This window comes from Sapajus apella, unplaced genomic scaffold (assembly GCF_009761245.1).
Source record: "Sapajus apella isolate SASKATOON/1434 unplaced genomic scaffold, GSC_monkey_1.0 scaffold58, whole genome shotgun sequence".
NCBI classification, from domain to species: Eukaryota; Metazoa; Chordata; class Mammalia; order Primates; family Cebidae; genus Sapajus; species Sapajus apella.
This window is the reverse complement of record NW_022436998.1, coordinates 3,885,746-3,906,421: the sequence shown is the minus strand read 5'-3', so window position 1 is coordinate 3,906,421 and position 20,676 is coordinate 3,885,746. Positions and strand designations below refer to the sequence as shown.

Here is a 20,676-nt window from a genome sequence, read left to right as displayed (position 1 = left end):
TCAGGTACATCAAGGACTTTAAATCCAAACTATGTAGTAATTAGTGTGCCCCATGGGAAAACATGAATTTAAATTAACAAGGGACTATGTCATTGGACTAGTTCATCAAGAAATAAATGAGAAAAATAAATATGCAAAATAAAAAACAAAACATACCATTAATAAAATAAACTGAAAACAAATTTTATTCAAGATTGAAGCAAAAATGTTAAATTTATTTTATGTTGGTATAGGAAACTTAACCAAACTATAATATTTACAAAATAAAAGTGGAAATCTTTCCAAAAGTGGTATAGCTCTGTGAATTACTAGCAGAGCCTTTTTTTAACTCAGATATACAGAATTGAGTTGATAATATTAATTTCTTAGCAAGCTATCATTTATCCATGTTAAACCCCACTTTTTAAAATTTTTAATGTAATTATTAGCATTTTCCTTTACTCAAATCCCCAGTTCTCAATTCAGTTTCCTTTCCGTATCCCATCATAAGCTCTATCTTTTATGTATTTTCATTGATACATAATAATTATATATATTTATGGGGTACATAGTGATTATTTGTTTTGTTTTTGAGACAAGGCCTGACCCTATCCCTCAGGCTGAAGTGCAGTGGCATGATCTTGGCTCACTGCAGCCTCTACCTCCCATGCTCAAGCCATCCTCCTACCTCAACCTTTGGAGTAGCTGGGACTGCATGCACGCACCACAATACCCAGCCAATTTTTGTAGTTTTAATAGAGACAGGGTTTCACCATGTTGCCCAGGCTGCTCTCAAACTCCTGGGCTCAAGCAATCTGCCCTCCTCAGCCTATAGTGATGTTTTGATATATACAAAGTATAGTGATCAGACCAGGGTAATTAGCATATCCATTATTTCAAGCCTTGATGATTTCTTTGTGCTGGGAACATTCAGGATCCTTCTCCTAGGCATTTATAGCAGAGAGCAAACTTTACTGGGTTGAATAGTGTACCTCCCAAATTCATATCCACCTGGAACCTCAGAATGGGACCTTATTCAGAAATCGGATCTTTGCAGATGTAATTAAGATGTATATTAAGATGAAGTCATATCAGATTAGGGTGGGCCTTAAATGTGATTACATTAAAGGACGAGGAGAGGGCACACAAGGAGAAACTCATTTGAGGATTGCTGGCAACCACTAGAAGCTAGAATAGGCAAGGAAGAATTCTGCCATAAAATATTTCAGACAGAGCATGGCCCTGCTGACGTTTTGATTTTGAGCTTCTTATTTCCATAAATGTGAGAGAATAAATTTCTGTTTTTATAAGCCATCGGGTTTATGATACTTTGTTACAGCAGCCTTGGGAAGCTAATACACAATTAGTTGTGAGAAACACTTTTCAAACATAGGAACACGTAGGATTGAAAGCTCATCAAAAGCTCACAGGAGAACAACAGTCTAGGCAAGTGGATTAAATGGACAAGTGTTAAGGGAATTAAAGAGGTTTCCAAGTGACTTCTACTCATGTGTGATGTGGTAGGAGGTTGGAAATAACACAACTGGACAACCGATTTAGTGAGGAAGCTTTGGTTTGGAATTTAACTTGCTACCTAATGGGAACTGATTACATGTCAATTTATTTTTTCATCATTTGTATTCGTTAAAGTTTTCTTGATAAATAAGGGTGATATCTTTTCTTTTCAATGTCTAGGGTGCTTTTAGCTATTTTATGTTCATGGCAGAAATTCTGGCATGTTTTGTTATTGCTAAAGCTGATATTATAGAAATACATTCTTATATTTTATAAAAACTTTCATATTTGTTTATTTTCACAAAATGTTGCCATAAACTTGAAAAATAGAGGTGAGCAAAAGGGAAATGTATAGCAACAAAGGTTAATACATACGAACACACATTAACGTTTGTGTCACAGCTTGGCGCTTCAAGAAGAAGAGTTGGAGATACATTAGTCTTAGATGGAGACTAGTGTGCAGGCCATTTATTAGGGAGTGGTCTTGGGGTCAACACTTGTGGAAGGGAGGGAAAGAAAGCTGAATTGGATAGAGAGAGAGGTTGAAGTGTAATCAATCAACCAACCTGATGATAAGCTCTGGATCTGGGATGGCCCTACAGGATTGTCCCAAGTTGAAGCAAGAACAGGCACCTCTCAATTTTTGTATATGAGCTACTCTTGGAAGGAGTTATCATTTTGGACCTCCAGTTTTCTTTTGCCACAGCAATCCCCAAAGAGGACTGAGAACTGAGGACTGTCTTCCTGCAGCACTTCTAACAGCTGGGGGAACAAATCTTCCAATCCTGGAGAAGAAATCTGGGTGGTACTTTGCAGCATCTAGCACATATAGATACAGAAAATTGAGTCAGTCATACCCCTCAATTCGGCACTTTATCCCCATCGTTTCTGCAACATCCCCTTTCTTTTCTTTTTTTCCCATTCAATTGACTCCCAAATTCATTCTTCTTCCCTGATATGTTTGGTATATAACCTTGGATATGTATGTATCTTTGAAAAATATATAAGATTGTTTTGTGTATTTATGTGTTTAAATTTACATCAATGGTATTGTGCTATAGTTTTTTTTCTCCCATTTTCCTTCAAAATTACATCAATGATATTATACTACTGCTATCTAAAATTCTGCTCATTGATTTTTTTGATCAACATTATGTTCTTGAGATTTATCCACCTCATTGTACATTCATCTAGTACATTGCTTCCAAATGCTTCATGTCTACTTACCTATCTTTTTGTCTTGTTTTTTTGTTTTTTCTTAGGCTCTGGGGTGTTTTTACATTTACCTATCTTTTTAAGTAATGAATACCAAAGTTAATCCCAACTACCATAACCAATGTTTGTACATCTTCCCTCTATGTGAAAAGCTTTTAAAAAGTGTATTTCTGGGTTAAAGTGTATTCATGTATTAAGCTAGCTGCTATAACAGATAACTCCTGAAATATCAGTGGCTTAACATAATAGCAGTTTCCCACTCACATAAAGTCCAACTGTCAGCAGGGGCTGGGGCACGCTTCATGCAGTCATTCAGGAACCTAGGCTGTTGGAAGCTCTGCCATTTTTTACTGTGGTTTTAAATGTCACCAGAAGCACCCTTATTGCTCATATTTCTAGCAACATTCTTTTAGTGGTTATATATATGTATATATGCTTTAACACAATGGAAGCCCTCTCCATAGCTCTCCTTCCTTCTTTCTCATCCCTTACCAGAATGTCCTTAAACTTCAAGATTTCTACCAACAATCTCTTCAAGGCAACCCAGGCTTTTTCTGGCATGCACCTAAAAATTCTCCCAGCCTCTACCCACTACCCAGTTCCAAAGCCATTTCCACATTTCTAGGTATTTGCCACAGCAGCATCTCACTTCCCAGTACCATCATGTTTATTAGTTCCCAGGGCGGCCATAACAAAGGACCACAATCTGGGTGGCTTATCACAACAAAATTTATTCTCTCACAATTCTAGAAGCTTGAAGCATATAATCAAGGTGTTGGCAGGATGGCACTTTCTCTGAAAGCTCTAGGAAAGGACATTTTTCTTGCCTCTTCCAGCTTCTGGTGACTACCAGCAATCCTTAGTGTTCCTAGGCTTGACGATGTGACACTTCAATCTCTGCCTCCGTCTTCCATGGCCACATTCTGAGGTGCTGGGTAGATATGAATATCCAACACATTTCAATCTGGTATAATCTTTTTCTGCCGCCTTCTTATTTCTGTTTTAACTCACTGTCTCCAAGTCCAAGCTGTTCAATTCCCTTTATAATGAAGAGAAAAATAAATGTTGGCGAGGGTAAGTATTCTGTTTAAAGTTAAGAAAACTACTTGTCAGAGTCAGTCCTATAGTTGCATTAATTATATGTATAAGTATCCTTGGAGTTATTTGCTGTATGTTTGTTTGTTTGTTTGTGGTGTTTGCTGCAAGTACTCGCTGGTTCCACACAATCTTCTCTGGATTCTGTTAGCTAGTATTCTACTCAGGAATTTTACGTCTATGTTCATGAGTGAAATTGGCCTGTAATTTCTCTTTCTTGTTTCTGTCTTTGTCTACTTAGGTTATACTAGCTTCGTAGTCTTAGGGGGTATTTCCTCTTTTTCTAGTCTGTAGAAGAGTTTCGACAAGATTGGAATAATTCATTCAATGACAGTTTGGTAGAATTTTTCTGAGCAATTCTCTGGGCTCAATGTTTACTTTGTGGAAATAAATTTAAATTATTGATTGGCTTGACATTAGAAAATCCATACATATAATTGATTATGTGACACGAAGAAAGAAAAATAACACATCTCAATAAGTGCAGAAAAAAAGCATTTAGGCTGGGCATGGTGGCTCACGCCTCTAATACCTTTGGGAGGCTGAGGCAGGCAGTTCACGAGATCAGGAGTTCAAGACCAGCCTGACCAACATGGTAAAACTCCATCTCTACTAAAAATATAAAAACTAGCCAGGTGTGGTGACATGCCCCTGTAATCCCAAGTACTCAGGAGGCTGACGCGGGAGAATCGCTTGCACCCAAAAGGCAGAGGTTGCAGTGAGCTGAGATGGCACCACCGCACTCCAGCCTGGGTGACAGAAAAAGACTCCTTCTCAAAAAAAAGAAAAAGAAAGAAAAAAGTGTTTAATAAAATTCAACATCTGATTATGTTTCAACATCTATTCATGATAAAAATTCTTAGCAAAGTGCAAATAGGACGAAATCTCTTTTACCAGTGACAGTGTAACTACCAAAACATTACCAAAAAGAATATCTTTTAAAACATCATACCCAAGCATAGTGGTGTATGCTAGGGAGGCTGAAGTAGAAGGATCACTTAAGCCCAGGAATTCAAGGCTGCAGTGAGCTATGATGGCACTACAACACTCCAGCTTGGGCAACATAGTGAAGGGTCTCACAACAGTTAAAAAAAAAAAAAAAAAAAGAGAGAAAAGAAAAAAAAAAACATTCTTAATAGTGAAACTTAGCTGTCTTTTAAAAAATCAAAACATGACAAGCATGCCCAACATTAATACCTTCACTCAACATTATATTTGAGGTCTTAGCCAACCCAGCAAGGCCTAGGATTGAAAAAGGAGAAATTTTTTCCACATATTCACATTCACAGATGGTAAGACTGTCTAGGACACCTAAAACACCAAAACAATAGACAAATTTTTGGAAACAATGAGAGAGTTTAGCAGAATGGTGCGCGCGCTCTCTCTCTCTCTCTCTCTCTCTCTCTCTCTCTCTCTCCATATATATATATATACACACACACCCCAGCAAAAAATAATTAGAAAATATAATGTTAAAGTCTTTATTATACAACTTTTCAAACATACACAAAAATTGGGAGCATAGTGCAATGAACACTCACATACCCATTGCCCAGCTTCACTTCAACAATTATCAACACTTAGGCATTCTTCTTTCATCTCCCCTCGCTTTTTTAATGAACTATTTAAAACTAAAAATAGTGACACTATGTCATATGAACTATTTTAAACAAATGACATGTCATCTTACCAGTAGATGCATAAGAGTTTCTAATAAAGGCCTTTTATTTTTATCATAATGAACACCATTTAACATATTAACCTAATCCAATTAACATTAATACCTTAATATCATTTAATATCCAGTACAAATTGAAATACATCAAAGTACTTCAAAAATATCTTTTTACACTGGTTTGATAAGCCATATTTTTTTTTTACCATTTATTATAGCAATAAAACAAGGATGTGTGAGACCTATATGAAGGAAACTGTAAAACTTCACTGAAATTCTTTAAAGAAGAAATAAATGAAGAGATATGCCATGTTCAATGATGAGAGGACTCAATATCTTTAAAATCGCAATAGTGAACTGTAAAATTCAATACAAGTCTCATCAGCATTTAAATGGAGTTTTCAAAGAACTTGAGCCTGTAGTTCCAAAATTTATATGGGAGATCAAAATCTCAATAAAAGCAAAGAAGAATATAGTGGAAGATTTCTCCTACCAGATAACAAAACTTAATATAAGGCAGTATTAAGATAGTATGGTAGGCCGGGCGTGGTGGCTCAAGCCTGCAATCCCAGCACTTTGGGAGGCCGAGGCGGGTGGATCACGAGGTCAAGAGATCGAGACCATCCTGGTCAACATGGTGAAACCCCGTCTCTACTAAAAATACAAAATATTAGCTGGGCATGGTGGTGCATGCCTGTAATCCCAGCTACTCAGGAGGCTGAGGCAGGAGAATTGCCTGAACCTAGGAGGCAGAGGTTGCGGTGAGCCAAGATCGCGCCATTGCACTCCAGCCTGGCTAGCATGAGTGAAACTCCGAAAAAAAAGATAGTATGGTATAGGAGGAAGAATCTATAGATCAATCAGTGTAATGAAATATAGTCCAGAAACGGACTCATGAATATATGGAAGCTTGATGTGGCACTGCAGCTCTCTTCTTAAACAAGGAAGTACTTACTAGATGGTATGAAGACTATTTGTTATTATCCTGGGGACAAAATAAAGAAACGAAATTAAGTATCACACTATAACCCAAAATCAAGTCCATAAATAAAAACTTAGATGTTAAAAGCAAAAATCTGAAATTTTAGAAGAAAATATAGTATTTTTACAACCTTAAGGTAAGGGAGAATTCACAAATAGAGAGAAATAAACTCTTGATTAAAGGATTTACAAATTTATATTATAAGTCAGACATCTTTTTATTGGGGAAGTAAAAAGCAAACTACAAACTTGGAGAAGATATTTTTTAACACATATAATTGACACAAGATTAATATCCAAAATAGATACAAAATGCCTGCATATCAGTAGCAAGAGATAAACAACATAATACAAAAATGGGCAAAAGAAAAATAAGCATTTTACTGCAAGGAAATACAAATAGACCATAAACATAAGAAAGGCTAGCTATTGCTATGTTTTGAATGATGTTATCCCATCCAAAATTCATGTTGAAACTTAATCCCTACTGCTGCAGTATTAAGAGATGTGGCCTTTGGGAGGCGATTAAGTCATGAGGTCTTAGCCTCTTGAATGGTATTGGCACCTTATTAAAGACCTCTAGATTGACGGGACTGTTCTGCCTTTCCTTCACACAGTGCTCCTCTCCTCCATGCAATAGCATTATGTCAATTAAAAAAAAAAGGTGCATACCTTAATTTAAAAATAGTTTGGAGTAGGCAAGGCAAGATAACTGAATAGATGCTTCCACTGATCATTCTCCCCACGAAAACACCAAATTTAACAACTATTACACAAAAAAGCACCTCCTTGAGAACCAAAAATCAGGTAAGTGATCACAGTACCTGGTTTTCAACTTCATATCTCTGAAAGAGGCACTGAAGAGGGTAGGAAAGACAGTCTTAAATTGCTGATACCACCCCTTCCCCATCTCTTGCACAGAGAGAGAATCTGTGTGCTTGGGGGTCAGGAAGAGCACAGCAATTGTAGGATGTTGCACTGGAACTCAGTGCTGCCAACACTGTGCAGAACTCAGCTGAAACCCACAGAGGCACCACTGAGATCAGCCCTAGCCAGAGGGAAATCACCCATCCCAGGGGTCAGAACCTGAGTTTGTGCAAGCCTCACCTCTGTGGGCTAAAGTGTTCTGAGGTTCTAAGTAAACTTGACAGGCAGTCTAGGCCACAAGGACTGCAACTCCTAGGTAAGTTGCAGTGCTATGTCGGGCTTGGAGCCAGTGGACATGAAGGGACACAGTGAGACACAGTGTTTTGTTAGACATAATGCTATTGCACAGTTAATAGACTGCAGTATAATGTAAACATAACTTTTATGTGCACTGAGAAACCAACAAATTCATATGATTTTCCGTTATTGTAATATTTGCTTTATTGTGGTGATCTGGAACCAAATTTACAATGTCTCTGAGGCATGCCCATACTTAAAAATGGTGAGTATGGAGCTTGGGCAAGATAGTCACTACAAAAAATAAACACATCACCCAGGTGTGATGGTGTGTGCCTGTAGTCCTAGTTTCTCAGGAGGCTGAGACAGGAGGATATTCTGAGCCCAGGAGTTTGAGGCTGCAGTGAGCCATGATGTCACCACTGCACTCCAGCCTGGGTGACAGAGTGAGATCCTGTCTCAAAAAAGAAAAAACAAAAAAACAGGCAAATATGCTTTTAAAAATAAAGCAGCCTAGTGAGACACAGACAGAGCAGCTAAGGGAATGCGTGCACCATCACTCGTCATGTCCCAATGCAGCATAGCTTGTAGCTCCAAAAGTGACCCCTTCCTTTTGTTTGAGGAGGGGAAAGTAAAGACAACTTTGTCTTGTGACTTGGATGCCAGCTCAGCCTCAGTAAGATAGGGCACCAGGCAGAGTCCTAAGGCCTCCTAGCTCCCAGATAACACTTCTAGACACAACCTGGGAAGAAGGGAACCCACTGCCTTGAAGAGAAGGACTCAGACCTGGCATGATTCACCACCTGCTGACTAAAGAGCCTTTGGGTCCTGACTAGTCAGCAATGGTAACCAAGTAGAACGCACCATGGGCCTTGGATGAGACTCCCAGATGTGCTGGCTTGAGGTTGACCCAGCACATTCATAGCTGTGATGACAAAAGGAGAGACTCCTTCTGCTTGAGAAAAGCAGAAGGAAGAGTGACAGAGACTTTGTTTTGCAGCTTAGATACCAGCTCAACCACAGTGGGGTAAAGCACCAAGTAGTAGGCTCATGGGATTCTTGATTTCAGGCCTTGGTTCTTGGCAGTACTTCTAGACCTACTCTGGGACAGAAGGGAACCCACTTCCCTGAAGGGTGAGTCCCAGGCCTGGCAGCATTCACCACAGCTGACTGAAGAGCCTTTGGGCTGTAAGGGAACATCGATGGTAGTGTGGCAGTACTTCTTATGGGCCTATGCTGGTGGTGACTGTGGGGAGAGACTCCTGTGCCTGGGGAAAGGAGAGGGAAGAGTGGGAAAGACTGGCTTGTGGTTTGGGTGCCAGGGATGCAGTAGAACAGAGCACCAGGTACATATCTCAGGTTTCCAACCCCAGACCCTGGCTCTTAGATGGAATTTTTGGACCCACCTAGGGTCCAAGGGAACTCATTGCCCTGAAGGGAAGGACACAAGCCTAATTGGCCTTGTCCAGTGCCTTGAGCAAACATAGACAGGCAATAGCCGGGGAGCAGGTATAGTGGGCCTTGGGTGAGATCCTGTGCTATATTGGATTCAGGTCTGACCTAGCGCAGTTCCAGTGGTAGTGATCACAGTGGTGCTTGTGTCACCCCTGCTTCAGCACAGATAGAGTGACTGTGTTTGTTTGAGAGAAGGTAAAAGAACAAGAGTGTCTGCATGATAATCCAGAGAATTCTTCCAGATCTTATCCAAGACCACTAAGATGGTACCTCTATGAATATGCAAAAACCACAGAGTTACTGGGCTTGGGGTCCCCCTAATGCAGATATGGCTGCAGTGACTGAAAACTTAGATCATAATACTCAAGTCTCTTTGAATACCTGAAAAGCCTTCCAGGAGTGGGTACAAAGAAGCCTAGACTACAAAGACTATAATAAATACCTAACTCTTCAATACTCAGAAACTGACAGACATCCACAAAAATCAAGACCATCCAGGAAAACATGGCCTCACCAAACAAACTAAATAAGGCACCAGAGTCCAATCCTGGAAAGACAGAGATATATGATTTTTCAGACATGGAATTCAAAATAGTGTGTTGAAGAAACCCAAAGAAATTCAAGATAAATTCAACAGAAGAAATTCAGAATCCAAATTGAAATAATTAAAAAGAATCAAGCAGAAATTCTGGAGTTGGAAAATGCAATTGACATATTGAAGAATGCATCAGTCTCTTAACAGCAGAACTGATCAAGCAGAAAGAATTAGTGAGCTTGGAGACAGTTTATTTGAAAATGCAGAGCCAAAAGAGACAAAAAGAAAGGAATAAAAAAGGATGAAGCACACCTACGAGACCTAGGACATAGCCTTAAAAGGGAAAATCAAAGCGTTATTAAATTTAAAGAGGAGGTAGAGACAGAAATAAGGCTAGAAAATTTATTCAAAGGAATAATAACAGAGAACTTTCCAAGCCTAGAGAAAGATATTCAAGTTTAAGATGATTATAGAACAACAAACAGATTTAACACAAAGAAGACACCTAAGGGCATTTAATAATCAAACTCTAAAAGGTCAAGGATAAAGCAAGGATCCTAAAAGCAGAAGAAAGAAAAAGAGAGAGAAAGAGAGAGGAGAAAGGGCTTCAATATTCCTGGAAGCGGACTTTTCAGTGGAAACCTTATAGGCCAGAAGAAAGTGGTATGACATATTTGAAGTGCTGATGGAAAAAAACCTTTTACTGTAGATTAGCATATCTGGCAAAAAATATCCTTCAAACATGAAGGAGAAATAAAGACTTTCTTAGACAAACTAAAGCTGAGGGATTTAATCAACAACAGACATCCTATAAGAAATGCTAAAAAAGCTATTTAATCTGAAAAAAAAAGGATGTTCATGAGCAATAAAAAGTCATCTGAAGGTACAAAACTCACTGATAATAGTAAGTACACAGAGAAACACAGAATATTATAACAGGGTCATTGTAATGTATAAAATACTCATATCTTTAGTAGAAAGGCTAAAGATAAACTGATCAAAAATAATAGCTACAACAATTTTTTTAAAAGGAGGAACAAAGTTAAAGTGTGGAGTTTTTCTTAGTTTTGTTTGTTTATGCAATCCATGTTAAGTTACATCAGTTAAAAATAATGGGTTATAAGATATTATTTGCAAGCCTCATGGTAACCTCAAATCAAAAAACATGCAATGGATACCCGAAAGATGAAAAGCAAGAAATTAAATCGTACCACCAGAGAAAATCAGCTTTACTAAAAGGAAGACAGGAAGGTGGGGAAAAAAGGAGGAAAATACCAGAAAACAAATTTAAAAATGGCAGGAGTAAGTCCTTACTTGTCAATAACATTGATAGTAAATGGACTAAACTCTCCAATCAAAAGAAATAGCGTGGCTATGGATTTAAAAAACAAAACTCAACAATCTGCCCACAAGAAACACACTTCATATATAAAGACACATACAGACTGAAAATAGTTCTCGAGACAAAAACTATAAAGAGACAAAGAAGGTCATTTTATAATGATAAATGGGTCAATTCAACAAGAGGATATAACAGTTGTAAATTTATGTGCATCCAACACTGGAGCACCCAGATATACAAAGAAAATATTATTAGAGAGGGATAGATACATATATAATAATAGCTGAAGACTTCAACACCGCCCACTTTCAGCATTGCATAGATCATCCAAACAGAAAATCAACATATAAATATCAGACATAATCTGCACTATAGACCAAATGGAACTAATATGCATTGATAGAACATTTTATTCAATGGCTGCAGAATATACATTCTTCTCAGCACATGGATCATTCTAAAGACAGACCATATCTTAGGCCACAAAACAAGTCTTAAAACATTCAAAAATTGAAATAATATCAACTATCTTCTCTAACCACAATGGAATAAAACTAGAAATTAGTAACCAGAGGAATTTTGGAAAATATACAAACACAGGGAAATTAAACACTCTGCAGCTGAATGAACAGTGGGTCAACGAGGAGATTAAGAAGGAAATTGAAAAGTTTATTCAAACAAATTACAATGGAAACACAACATACCAAAAACGATGGAATAAAGCAAAAGCAGTGCTAAAAAAAATGGAAACCTGTAAGCACCTACATCAAAAAAGTAGAAAAACTTCCAATAAACAACTTAATGATGCGTCTTAAAAAACTATGAAAACAAAAGCAAACCAAACCTGAAGTTAGAAGAAACAATAAATATCAGAGCAGCCCTAAGTGAAACTGAAATGAAGAAAGCAACACAAAAGATCAATGAAAAAAACGTTGAATTTTTTGAAAAGATAAACAAAATTGACAAATCTTTAGCAGACTAAAAAAAAAAAGAGAGAAGATTCAAATAAAATCAGCAGTGAAAAATGAGACATTACAATTAATACCACAGAAATTCTCAGGCCGGGCGCGGTGGCTCACACCTGTAATCCCAGCACTTTGGGAGGCCGAGGCGGGTGGATCACAAGGTCAAGAGATCAAGACCATCCTGGTCAACATGGTGAAACCCCGTCTCTACTAAAAATACAAAAAATCAGCTGGGCATGGTGGTGCGTGCCTGTAATCCCAGCTACTCAGGAGGCTGAGGCAGGAGAATTGCCTGAACCCAGGAGGCGGAGGTTGCGGTGAGCCGAGATCGTGCCATTGCACTCCAGCCTGGGTAACAAGAGCGAAACTCCGTCTCAAAAAAAAAAAAAGAAATTCTCATATACCCAATAAATATATACACCTGTGATGTACCCAAAAAACTTAAAATTCAAAGAATTTTTGAAACTAAAAATAGATATTTTGTTGCTAAAAAATACTAACAGTCATTTAAACCTTCAGCAACTCGTCATCTTTTCGCTGCTGGAGGGTCTTGCCTCAATGACATTGAGGGCTGCTGACTGATAATGGTTGCTGAAGGTTAGGGTGGCTATGGCAATTTCTTAAAAGAAAATGAAGTTTCCCACATCAATTGACTGTTCGTTTCACAAAAGATTTCTCTGTAGCATGCAATGCTGTTTGATAGTATTTTACCCACAAAACTTCCAAAATTAGAATCTTTTGGGTGTTGAAACTTAATGGCAAAACAAACAAACAAAAAAAAGAGCACACCTCTCAAGCTCTGCTGCTGCTTTATCACCTATGTTATGTAAGATTCTAAATTCTTTGTTGTCATTTCAACAATTTTTACAGCATCTTCACCAGGAGTACATTCCGTGTGAAAAAAAATTTTTTTTCTTTTCTCCATAAGAAGTAATTCATCCATTCAACTTGGTTTTTCTGTTTGTTTTCAGAGACTGGGTCTCTGTCACCCAAGCTGTAGTGGAGTGCAGTGACATGATCATAGCTCACCTAGGTTTAAACAATTTGCTCAAATTCCTAGGTTTAAGCAATCCTCTCATCTCAGCCTCCCAAGTAGCTAGGACTATAGGTGCACTCCACCACATCCAGCTAATTTTTTTAATTGTATCTTTTGTACAGATGGATTCTCACTATGTTGACCAAGCTGGTCTCAAACTCCTGGCCTCAAGCAATCCTCCTGCCTCAGCTTCCCAAAGTGCTGGGATTACAGGAATGAGCCACCATTCCCAGCCTTCATTCAAGTTGTATCATAAAATTGCAACAATTCAGTCACATTTTCAGGCTCCACTCTAGTTCTCTTGCTATTTCCACCACATGTGCAATTACTTCTTCCAGTGAAATCCTGAATCTGTCAAAGTCATCCACGAGGGATAGACTCAGCTTCTTCTAAATTCCTATTAATGTTGATATTTTGACCTCCTCCCATGAATCTTAATGGCATCCAGAATGGTGAATCCTTCCAGAAGGTTGTCAATTTACTTCACCCAAGTCCATCAGAAGAATCACTATCTACGGCAGCTGTAGCCTTATGTAATGTATTTCTTAACTAATAAGACTTGCAAGTTGAAAGTACTCCTTGATCCATGATCCATCTACTCCTTGATCCATCTACAGAATGGATGTTGTGGCCGGGCGCAGTGGCTCAAGCCTGTAATCCCAGCACTTTGGGAGGCCGAGGTGGGTGGATCACGAGGTCAAGAGATTGAGACCATCCTGGTCAACATGGTGAAACCCCGTCTCTACTAAAATTACAAAAAAATTAGCTGGGCATGGTGGCGTGTGCCTGTAATCCCAGCTACTCAGGAGGCTGAGGCAGGAGAATTGCCTGAACCCAGGAGGGGGAGGTTGTGGTGAGCCGAGATCGCGCCATTGCACTCCAGCCTGGGTAACAAGAGCGAAACTCCATCTCAAAAAAAAAAAAAAAACAAAACAGAATGGATGTTGTGTTTGCAGGCATGAAAACAACATCGATTTCTTTGTACCTCTCCACCAGAGCTCTTGAGAAACCAGGCACAATGTCAATGAGCAGTAATATTTTGAAAGTCACCTTTTTTGCAGATAAATGGGTCTCAACAGTAGGCTTAAAATATTCAGTAAGTCATGCTGTAAACAGATGTGCCATAATCCAAACTCTGTTATTCCATTTATAGAACACAGAATAGATTTATCATAATTCGTAAGGGCCCTAGGATTTTCAGAATGGTAAATAAGCATTGGCCTCAACTTGAAGTCACCAGCTGCATTAGCCCCTAATAGGAAAGTCAGTCTTTCCTTTGAAGCCAGACATTGATTTCTCCTCTGTAGGTATTAAAGTTCTAGATGGTAGCATCTTCTTCCAATAGAAGACTTTCATCTATAATGATAATGTATTGTTTAGTGTAGCCACCTTCATCAATTATCTCAGCTAGATCTTCCTGAGCAGCAGTCCCCAACCTTTTTGGCACCAGGGACAGGTTTTGTGGAGGACAATTTTTCCACGGACCAGGGGTGGGGGTGGAGGGGCATGGGGGTGGGGAATGATTTGGGGATGAAACTGTGCCACTTCAGATCATCAGGCATTAAAGTCTCATCCTAGATCCCTCACATGTGCAGTTCACAGTAGGGTTTGCTCTCCTGTGAAAATCTAATGCTGCTGCTGATCTGAAAGGAGGCGGAGCTCAAGCAGTAATGCTCACTACAGGCCCATTCCCACCCCATCCCCTCCATCCACCCCCCACCGCACCACTTCCCCACCTCCAGCTGTGTGACCTTGTTCCTTACAGGCCAGGGACCAGTACCTCCCGAGGGCTGAGGCTGGTGACCCATGTTCTGGATAACTTGCTGCAGCTCCTACATTAGCATTTGCTGCTTTACCTTACACTTCTACATTATAAAGACAGCTTCTTTCCTTAAACTTCATGAACCAACCTCTGCTAGCTTCTAACATGCCTTTAGCAACTTCATCTCTCAGCCTTCACAAAATTGAAGAGAGTTAGGGCTTTACTCTGGATTCATCTTTGGCTTAAGGGAATGTTGTGGCTGGTTTTATCTTCTATCCAGACCACTCAAACGTTCTTCATATCAGCAGTAAGACTATTTCACTTTCTTATTATTTGTGTGTTCACTGGAATAGCACTTTTAATTTCCTTCAAAAATTTTTCCTTTGCATTCACAACTTGGCTGTTTGGTGCAAGGGTGCCTATCTTAGCTTTCAACATGCCTTCTGCACTAAGCTGAATAATTTCTAGCTTTTGATTTAAAGTGAGGGATATGCAACTTTTCCTTTCACTTGAATACCTAGAAGCCATTGTAGAGTTATTAATTGAACTAATTTCAATATTATTGTGTTTCAGGGAACAGAAGACCAAAGGAGAGGGAAATGGCAGAATAGCCTGTCAGTGGGGCAGTCAGAACACACACAACATTGATTGATTGATTGCTGTCTTCTATGGGTGTGGTTTGTGGTGTCCCAAAACAATTTTAATAGTGATTTCAAAGATCACTGATCATTGATCACCATAGCAGATTTATGGAAAGAAAAATGATAAACACAATCATATTGGTAGTGTTCTAGTCCTTAGGTGCGTTCATACATGTTCACTTTATTGATATGTACCATAACTTCAATTCCATATTTATAAAAATGCTCAAAAAACTGTACATCCGCTTTTAGCACTGCAGTGAGTCAACACTCCCCAACAAAAACTGGATTTCCTGAAAAACAGGTTAAGGCGGAGAGAGGGCAGGAATGTTTTTCAGAATGCCAAAGGTCAACCTGTATCATCTTCTGTAAGTAAAATGTATGTATATGCATAGTTTCCGTTTTTTAAGACAAGGGAGTGTAGTGGGGAATCAGCGTACAAAACTACACCACTACCTTAAGCATGAAAATCAATTATGTGCTTTTCTTTGATTTGTTGGCCAAAGAAAAAAATTACAACTCAGAAAACTTTCTTGGAGATGCATATGCTCAGTGTATCCAAACTTCAGGCTTGTTGGGTACAGTATTGATTTACATAAAGTTCCTCTAATCAAACCTGAGCTAATAACTTACTATGGAAAGAGTAATTGATAAGAGCCATCCCCCCAACTGGAGTCAACTTTCGTGTCTGTTCTGATTTCCTTTATTTTGGGGCAGTTCATCCAAACTTCTAATTAAATGGCAACTCGTTCACTTTTGAGAAATGTGTCACAAGAAACAACAACAAAGCAGTTGAGGAGGAAAGAAAAGAGACACAGTAAAAAAACAAAAACGGATGTGGAAGCTGAAAATACGGACAATTTACTTCCAAAAAAATATGCAAGATCGGAGCAAAACTTTCAAGGGCTCTTTTTCAGTGTAATGGTAGTGAGGAAGATCGGCTTGAAAAGCCCAGGGCTTAAAAAAGTAAACAATGTGCAGGACCATTCATTCAGCTTCCGCAGAACCCACCGCAAAGATGGCGATGGAACGAAGCCCCTTCTGCGAAGCCTGTCGCTACACATTTCCCACAAACCCTTCCGCGCAGCCCCGCTCGCCGAAACCTGCACCGCCGATGCCCGGTTACTGCGCACGCGCGGGACGACGTCACGTGTTCTCCCCGGGCTCGGCGGAGCTGGCAGGAGGGACCTTGCCAGCTTCCGCCGCCGCGTTGCTTCAGGGCTCGGCTGGCGGATTCGCGCTGCCTCCGCCACTGCAGGGCAGCTGGGGGAAGGGAGCCGAGCTAAGGGCGCGCGTCGGCGCGGCCATGGGACTGCGCCGGATCCGGTGACAGCAGGGAGCCAACCGGCCCGGGCCCTGAGCGCCTCTCCTCCGGGGGGCCTCGCCCTCCTGCTCGCGGGGCCGGGGCTCCTGCTGCCCTTGCTGGCGCTGCTGCTGGCGGTGGCGGCGGCCAGGATCATGTCAGGCCGCCGCTGCGCGGGCGGGGGAGCGGCCTGCGCGAGTGCGGCGGCTGAGGCAATGGAGCCGGCTGCCCGAGAGCTATTCGAGGCGTGCCGCAATGGGGACGTGGAGCGAGTCAAGAGGCTGGTAACGCCGGAGAAGGTGAACAGCCGCGACACGGCGGGCAGGAAATCCACCCCGCTGCACTTCGCCGCAGGTAACCCGGGCCAGCGCCCCCTCGCTTCGCTGTAGACCCCACCTGCGCACCCGGGGCTTGTAGGCCTGAAACCAGTGCTCTTCCACCCCTCGACCTGTACTCTAAGGACTGTGGTCCTCGTGATCTCCCTCTCTTCCAGTGGGGACTGAGGAGATTGGGGGTTGGGTGAGCGTGCCACACTCACTGGAAGTTTTTGTTTTGTTTTTGCCGAGGGTGGGGGTGGTTTGGGGTTTTGGCTTTGTTTTGTTGGTACAATACCTGTACCAACTTCCGGTCTTGTTACCCTAGAAGGCGTCTACACACAGGAAAGAATAGGGGACTTTAGTAAATAGACCTTATGATTTCAACGATCAGTTACCTCCAAAATTTTTTCATTCTTGCAAGTTCCATTGGGATTAAGGTCTTGAAGGACTTTGTAAAATGCAAGGATGTAATTTCGGAGGAGTAGCTTAATAGGCCGTTGACATATTAGCGTTAATTGGTTTATCAGAATGGCCAATCAGCAAGTTTCTGGAGTGACTACAGCTGGAAATAGGCAAGTTTGGGAGAACTGAAATCTGACTAGGCTGGGTGCGGGAAGTCTTTGACATACACACAACACAAGTTGAGGTGGAAAGTAGTAGTATAATAGAAAAGATGGTGCAAGTAGCTTAGCTTGGATCTAGAATATAAGTTGGAACTAACCTTCATTCTGAGATTTAGATCGTTTGAATTACTTTCTAATATTTATTAGGTTCATTTTATGATGTAAGCATATTAAATTTAGTCGAAGAATTTAAAAGAACCAGAGGTGGGATATTCAGCTTATTCCCATAAAGCATACATGTTTTTCACTTGTAGGAAAGATCATGACTGTTTCTAACTTAAGGTGAGCCATGTGTGATTGAAAATGCGAGTACCTCCTCTTACCTCTGACCATCCTGGTTTTTTGTTTTGTGTATTTCGTGATTGTTAAAAACAATTTTTTGAAAAAGCAGGGAATGCCTTTTAAAGTGCTCCTGTTCTTTTGGGGCTAGATTGATGAAGAGAAAAGGAGCAGTGAGAAAGATTTCCTCTTTCACAAACATTACTTTTACTTTCTACCAATTGGACATTTGTTTGTTTTACCCTGTTCCGAATTTTAAATGTAAACACTACCAGGAGGTATGCTTTTTTGATCAATTGCATCTTTGTTGGATTTCCACTGGGGAGTCTTTTTAAGAAAAGAAAGCCTAGGGAACCTAGGTGGGAGAACTAGAAACAGTTTGTGGGCAATGGAAAGAGAAGGAAGAATGCTTAAGTCAAATCACACCTAATTAGCCGAAATTTTACCCGAAATTTTGATGGTAAGTGCTGCTGTTCTTCAGCTAATTCAGATTGTCCTGTTTGACCATGTAGTCAACATTTAAACAACTGATTTGGCAAACTGTCACCACCAACTGATACATAAGCCAAAGGGTAGGGTTACTTAGAGTCTGTTCATTTGATCTGTGGGATAAAAATAGCCAAGTAAGATCTTAGTTGCTACCTTTCAAGAATTTGGTGTATTAATGAGTTCATATCTGAAAATAGTAATATTTAGAGGTGTAAGATTATGGGTATTAGCTCAGTGACCTTGTTCCTTCTCTACCTTCCTACCTTCAGTTCTATTCCAACATTTCAAAGCATTTTTTACATAGATTTCATTTTGTTTGTTCAAGTTGAAATGGAAGACAATATTTTGGAAACCACCCAGCCCTGACAACTTACCCAAATTATCAGGTAAAGGTTATAAGATTAATAGTTAAAGGTATGAAAGGGGAGTAATAAAAATTAACAGGGATGAGGGGGGGAATCTTCATTCAACCAGAACTTTTAAAGTCCTGTACTTAAATCCAAGCATATAAGAAACTTTTTTAAAAATTGTCTTTGTAGATTTAATTTAAATTTTAGGTTTATCAGAGAGAAGTTTTTTAAGTGCGTCCAACTAACTTTTCACTCAATATGTGGAGAATACACTTTATAATCTCTTGTAGGTAGGTAGTGAGTTATCAGTCATCTTAATGTGTCTGCAAGCATACTGTTGGAAGTTCAACATAGGTGGTAGTATTATATAACTGCCTGACCAAGCAGTTTCCTGTGTTTGTACATCAGTCATAGGGTGAGCTATTGGAGAGGCTGAGGGACATCATTATTTTAAAATTTTTTTAGCTGATTAAGGTTTGGAGGTTTTATTGGGGGGAGGCATGTTTTTTTCTTTTTGTTTTGATTCCCAAGTAATATTAGGACTGAGAGGTGCACGCAGACCACAAAAAATGAAAATCAGTTTAGAAAAAATTTGTTTTAATTTCATCCTCAAAAAAGTTAGTTCAATTAAAAGAATAATCAGTTGTCAGCACCAAGACAATTAAGTTCTGTTAATGAAAAAGGCAACATGAACAGAAATTTTTCTACTACTAGGTGTTTTTTTAAATTTTTGAACTAGATTGCATGCTTTTCTTCTAGATAAATATTATTTAAGAAGTAGTTTCTTAGGAGAAAAATGACTCTGAAAATTGTTTCCTTTTCAGTCTGCCTGCCACTTGCCCCCCACCATACACAGACATACACAAGTAGGAATGATTTTTTGGCAGCACATAATAGAACTTGTAGAGGCAAGTTGGTGGTAGTAGGGTAGCTGTTGTTCTAATTTTACTAAAAGCAAAAGTATCTGAGATTCTTGACAAGTTAATGCCCTAGAAAACAGCGAATTTCAATAAAGAAAACTGCTTCTCTGAACTTACTTCTAAAAAGTAAAGAAGAGGTGACACAAACTTGGGGAGAAAGTCATCTTGATGCCCATCATAGAAATGAAAGAAATACGTGGCATTCCTTACAATCTTAGAACTCTTGGAGCTGGGATAATAGCTTGCATTGTAGAGTCCTACTAAACAAGGTAACACTTGTTTTATATTTATAGTATGTTATGTTACTGTTAGTAAGAGTATGCTACTGAACCATATACATTGGACCAGTTAGACTGAACTTGGATTATTATATTCAATACTGTGAATCAAGTATAAGGGATTTATTTTTTATCCAGAGGAGGAAAGTAGAATCAGAGCATCCAAAATGTATTGCACAAGCATAGATACGAAAATTCGTGCTGCTTATTCTACAGATGGAAGAAGACTACACCATGTTACTGTCTTCACATATGTGGAAGAATCACAAAGAGTATGTAGATATTACTTGTCAAAACTAAGGCCAATAGATGAAAGGTTACAAGGGGTCAGACAACCTTTAACAATATTCAGCCATTGAACTGGCTGAAGTATCCAAGCAGTGGCTCGATTGGCTTTTTTAAGAGATGTTGTACAGAGGATTTCAGCCTAGTTTGACCAAAAGGTTGGTACAAGAAAGTGGACAGATTTCCTCCAATTGAAGGTTTTAGCTGCTTAGCTATCAAAGATATATTAGCTTTTGTGATTGCCATTCATATCCTTTCCCAAAATGATAACTATTGGAGACCTCCAATAACCTTTCTTTGGCTGTAGGTCAACATCATAGTTGTAAGAGATGCACAAAATATACTCAACCTAGAACTACAATTATAGATTGTTGTTTTCAGGATTGGTTTTTCTGTAGAATGTAATTAAATCATATATGTATCAGCAGGAAACCCTAGTATCAAATAAAGATTAGTCTGTTTAGGAATTCAT

At 39.5% G+C, this 20,676-nt stretch overlaps 1 protein-coding gene and 2 long non-coding RNA genes across 4 annotated transcripts in view; 1 reads left to right on the top strand and 2 right to left on the bottom strand.

The window, feature by feature from the left end:
- Positions 1 to 1,929: 1,929 nt before the first annotated feature.
- Positions 1,930 to 3,078, bottom strand: LOC116528321. The gene is made up of 2 exons (XR_004258982.1): positions 2,974 to 3,078; positions 1,930 to 2,313 (listed from the first exon to the last, which is right to left on the bottom strand). It is a non-coding gene; the product is annotated as an uncharacterized LOC116528321 (long non-coding RNA).
- Positions 3,079 to 3,424: 346 nt separating this feature from the next.
- On the bottom strand, positions 3,425 to 16,449 carry LOC116528323. The gene is made up of 2 exons (XR_004258983.1): positions 16,219 to 16,449; positions 3,425 to 3,748 (listed from the first exon to the last, which is right to left on the bottom strand). It is a non-coding gene; the product is annotated as an uncharacterized LOC116528323 (long non-coding RNA).
- The window catches only part of TNKS2 (tankyrase 2), a 65,887-nt gene continuing 61,656 nt past the window's right edge, over positions 16,446 to 20,676 (top strand). The window contains exon 1 of one of the 2 annotated variants that reach the window (XM_032245550.1): positions 16,446 to 17,017. In XM_032245550.1, coding sequence (XP_032101441.1) covers positions 16,819 to 17,017 — 199 coding nt within the window. In that variant the 5' untranslated portion in view covers positions 16,446 to 16,818. The remainder of the gene's footprint in view (positions 17,018 to 20,676) is intronic. The other variant, XM_032245551.1, reaches the window with a different exon arrangement.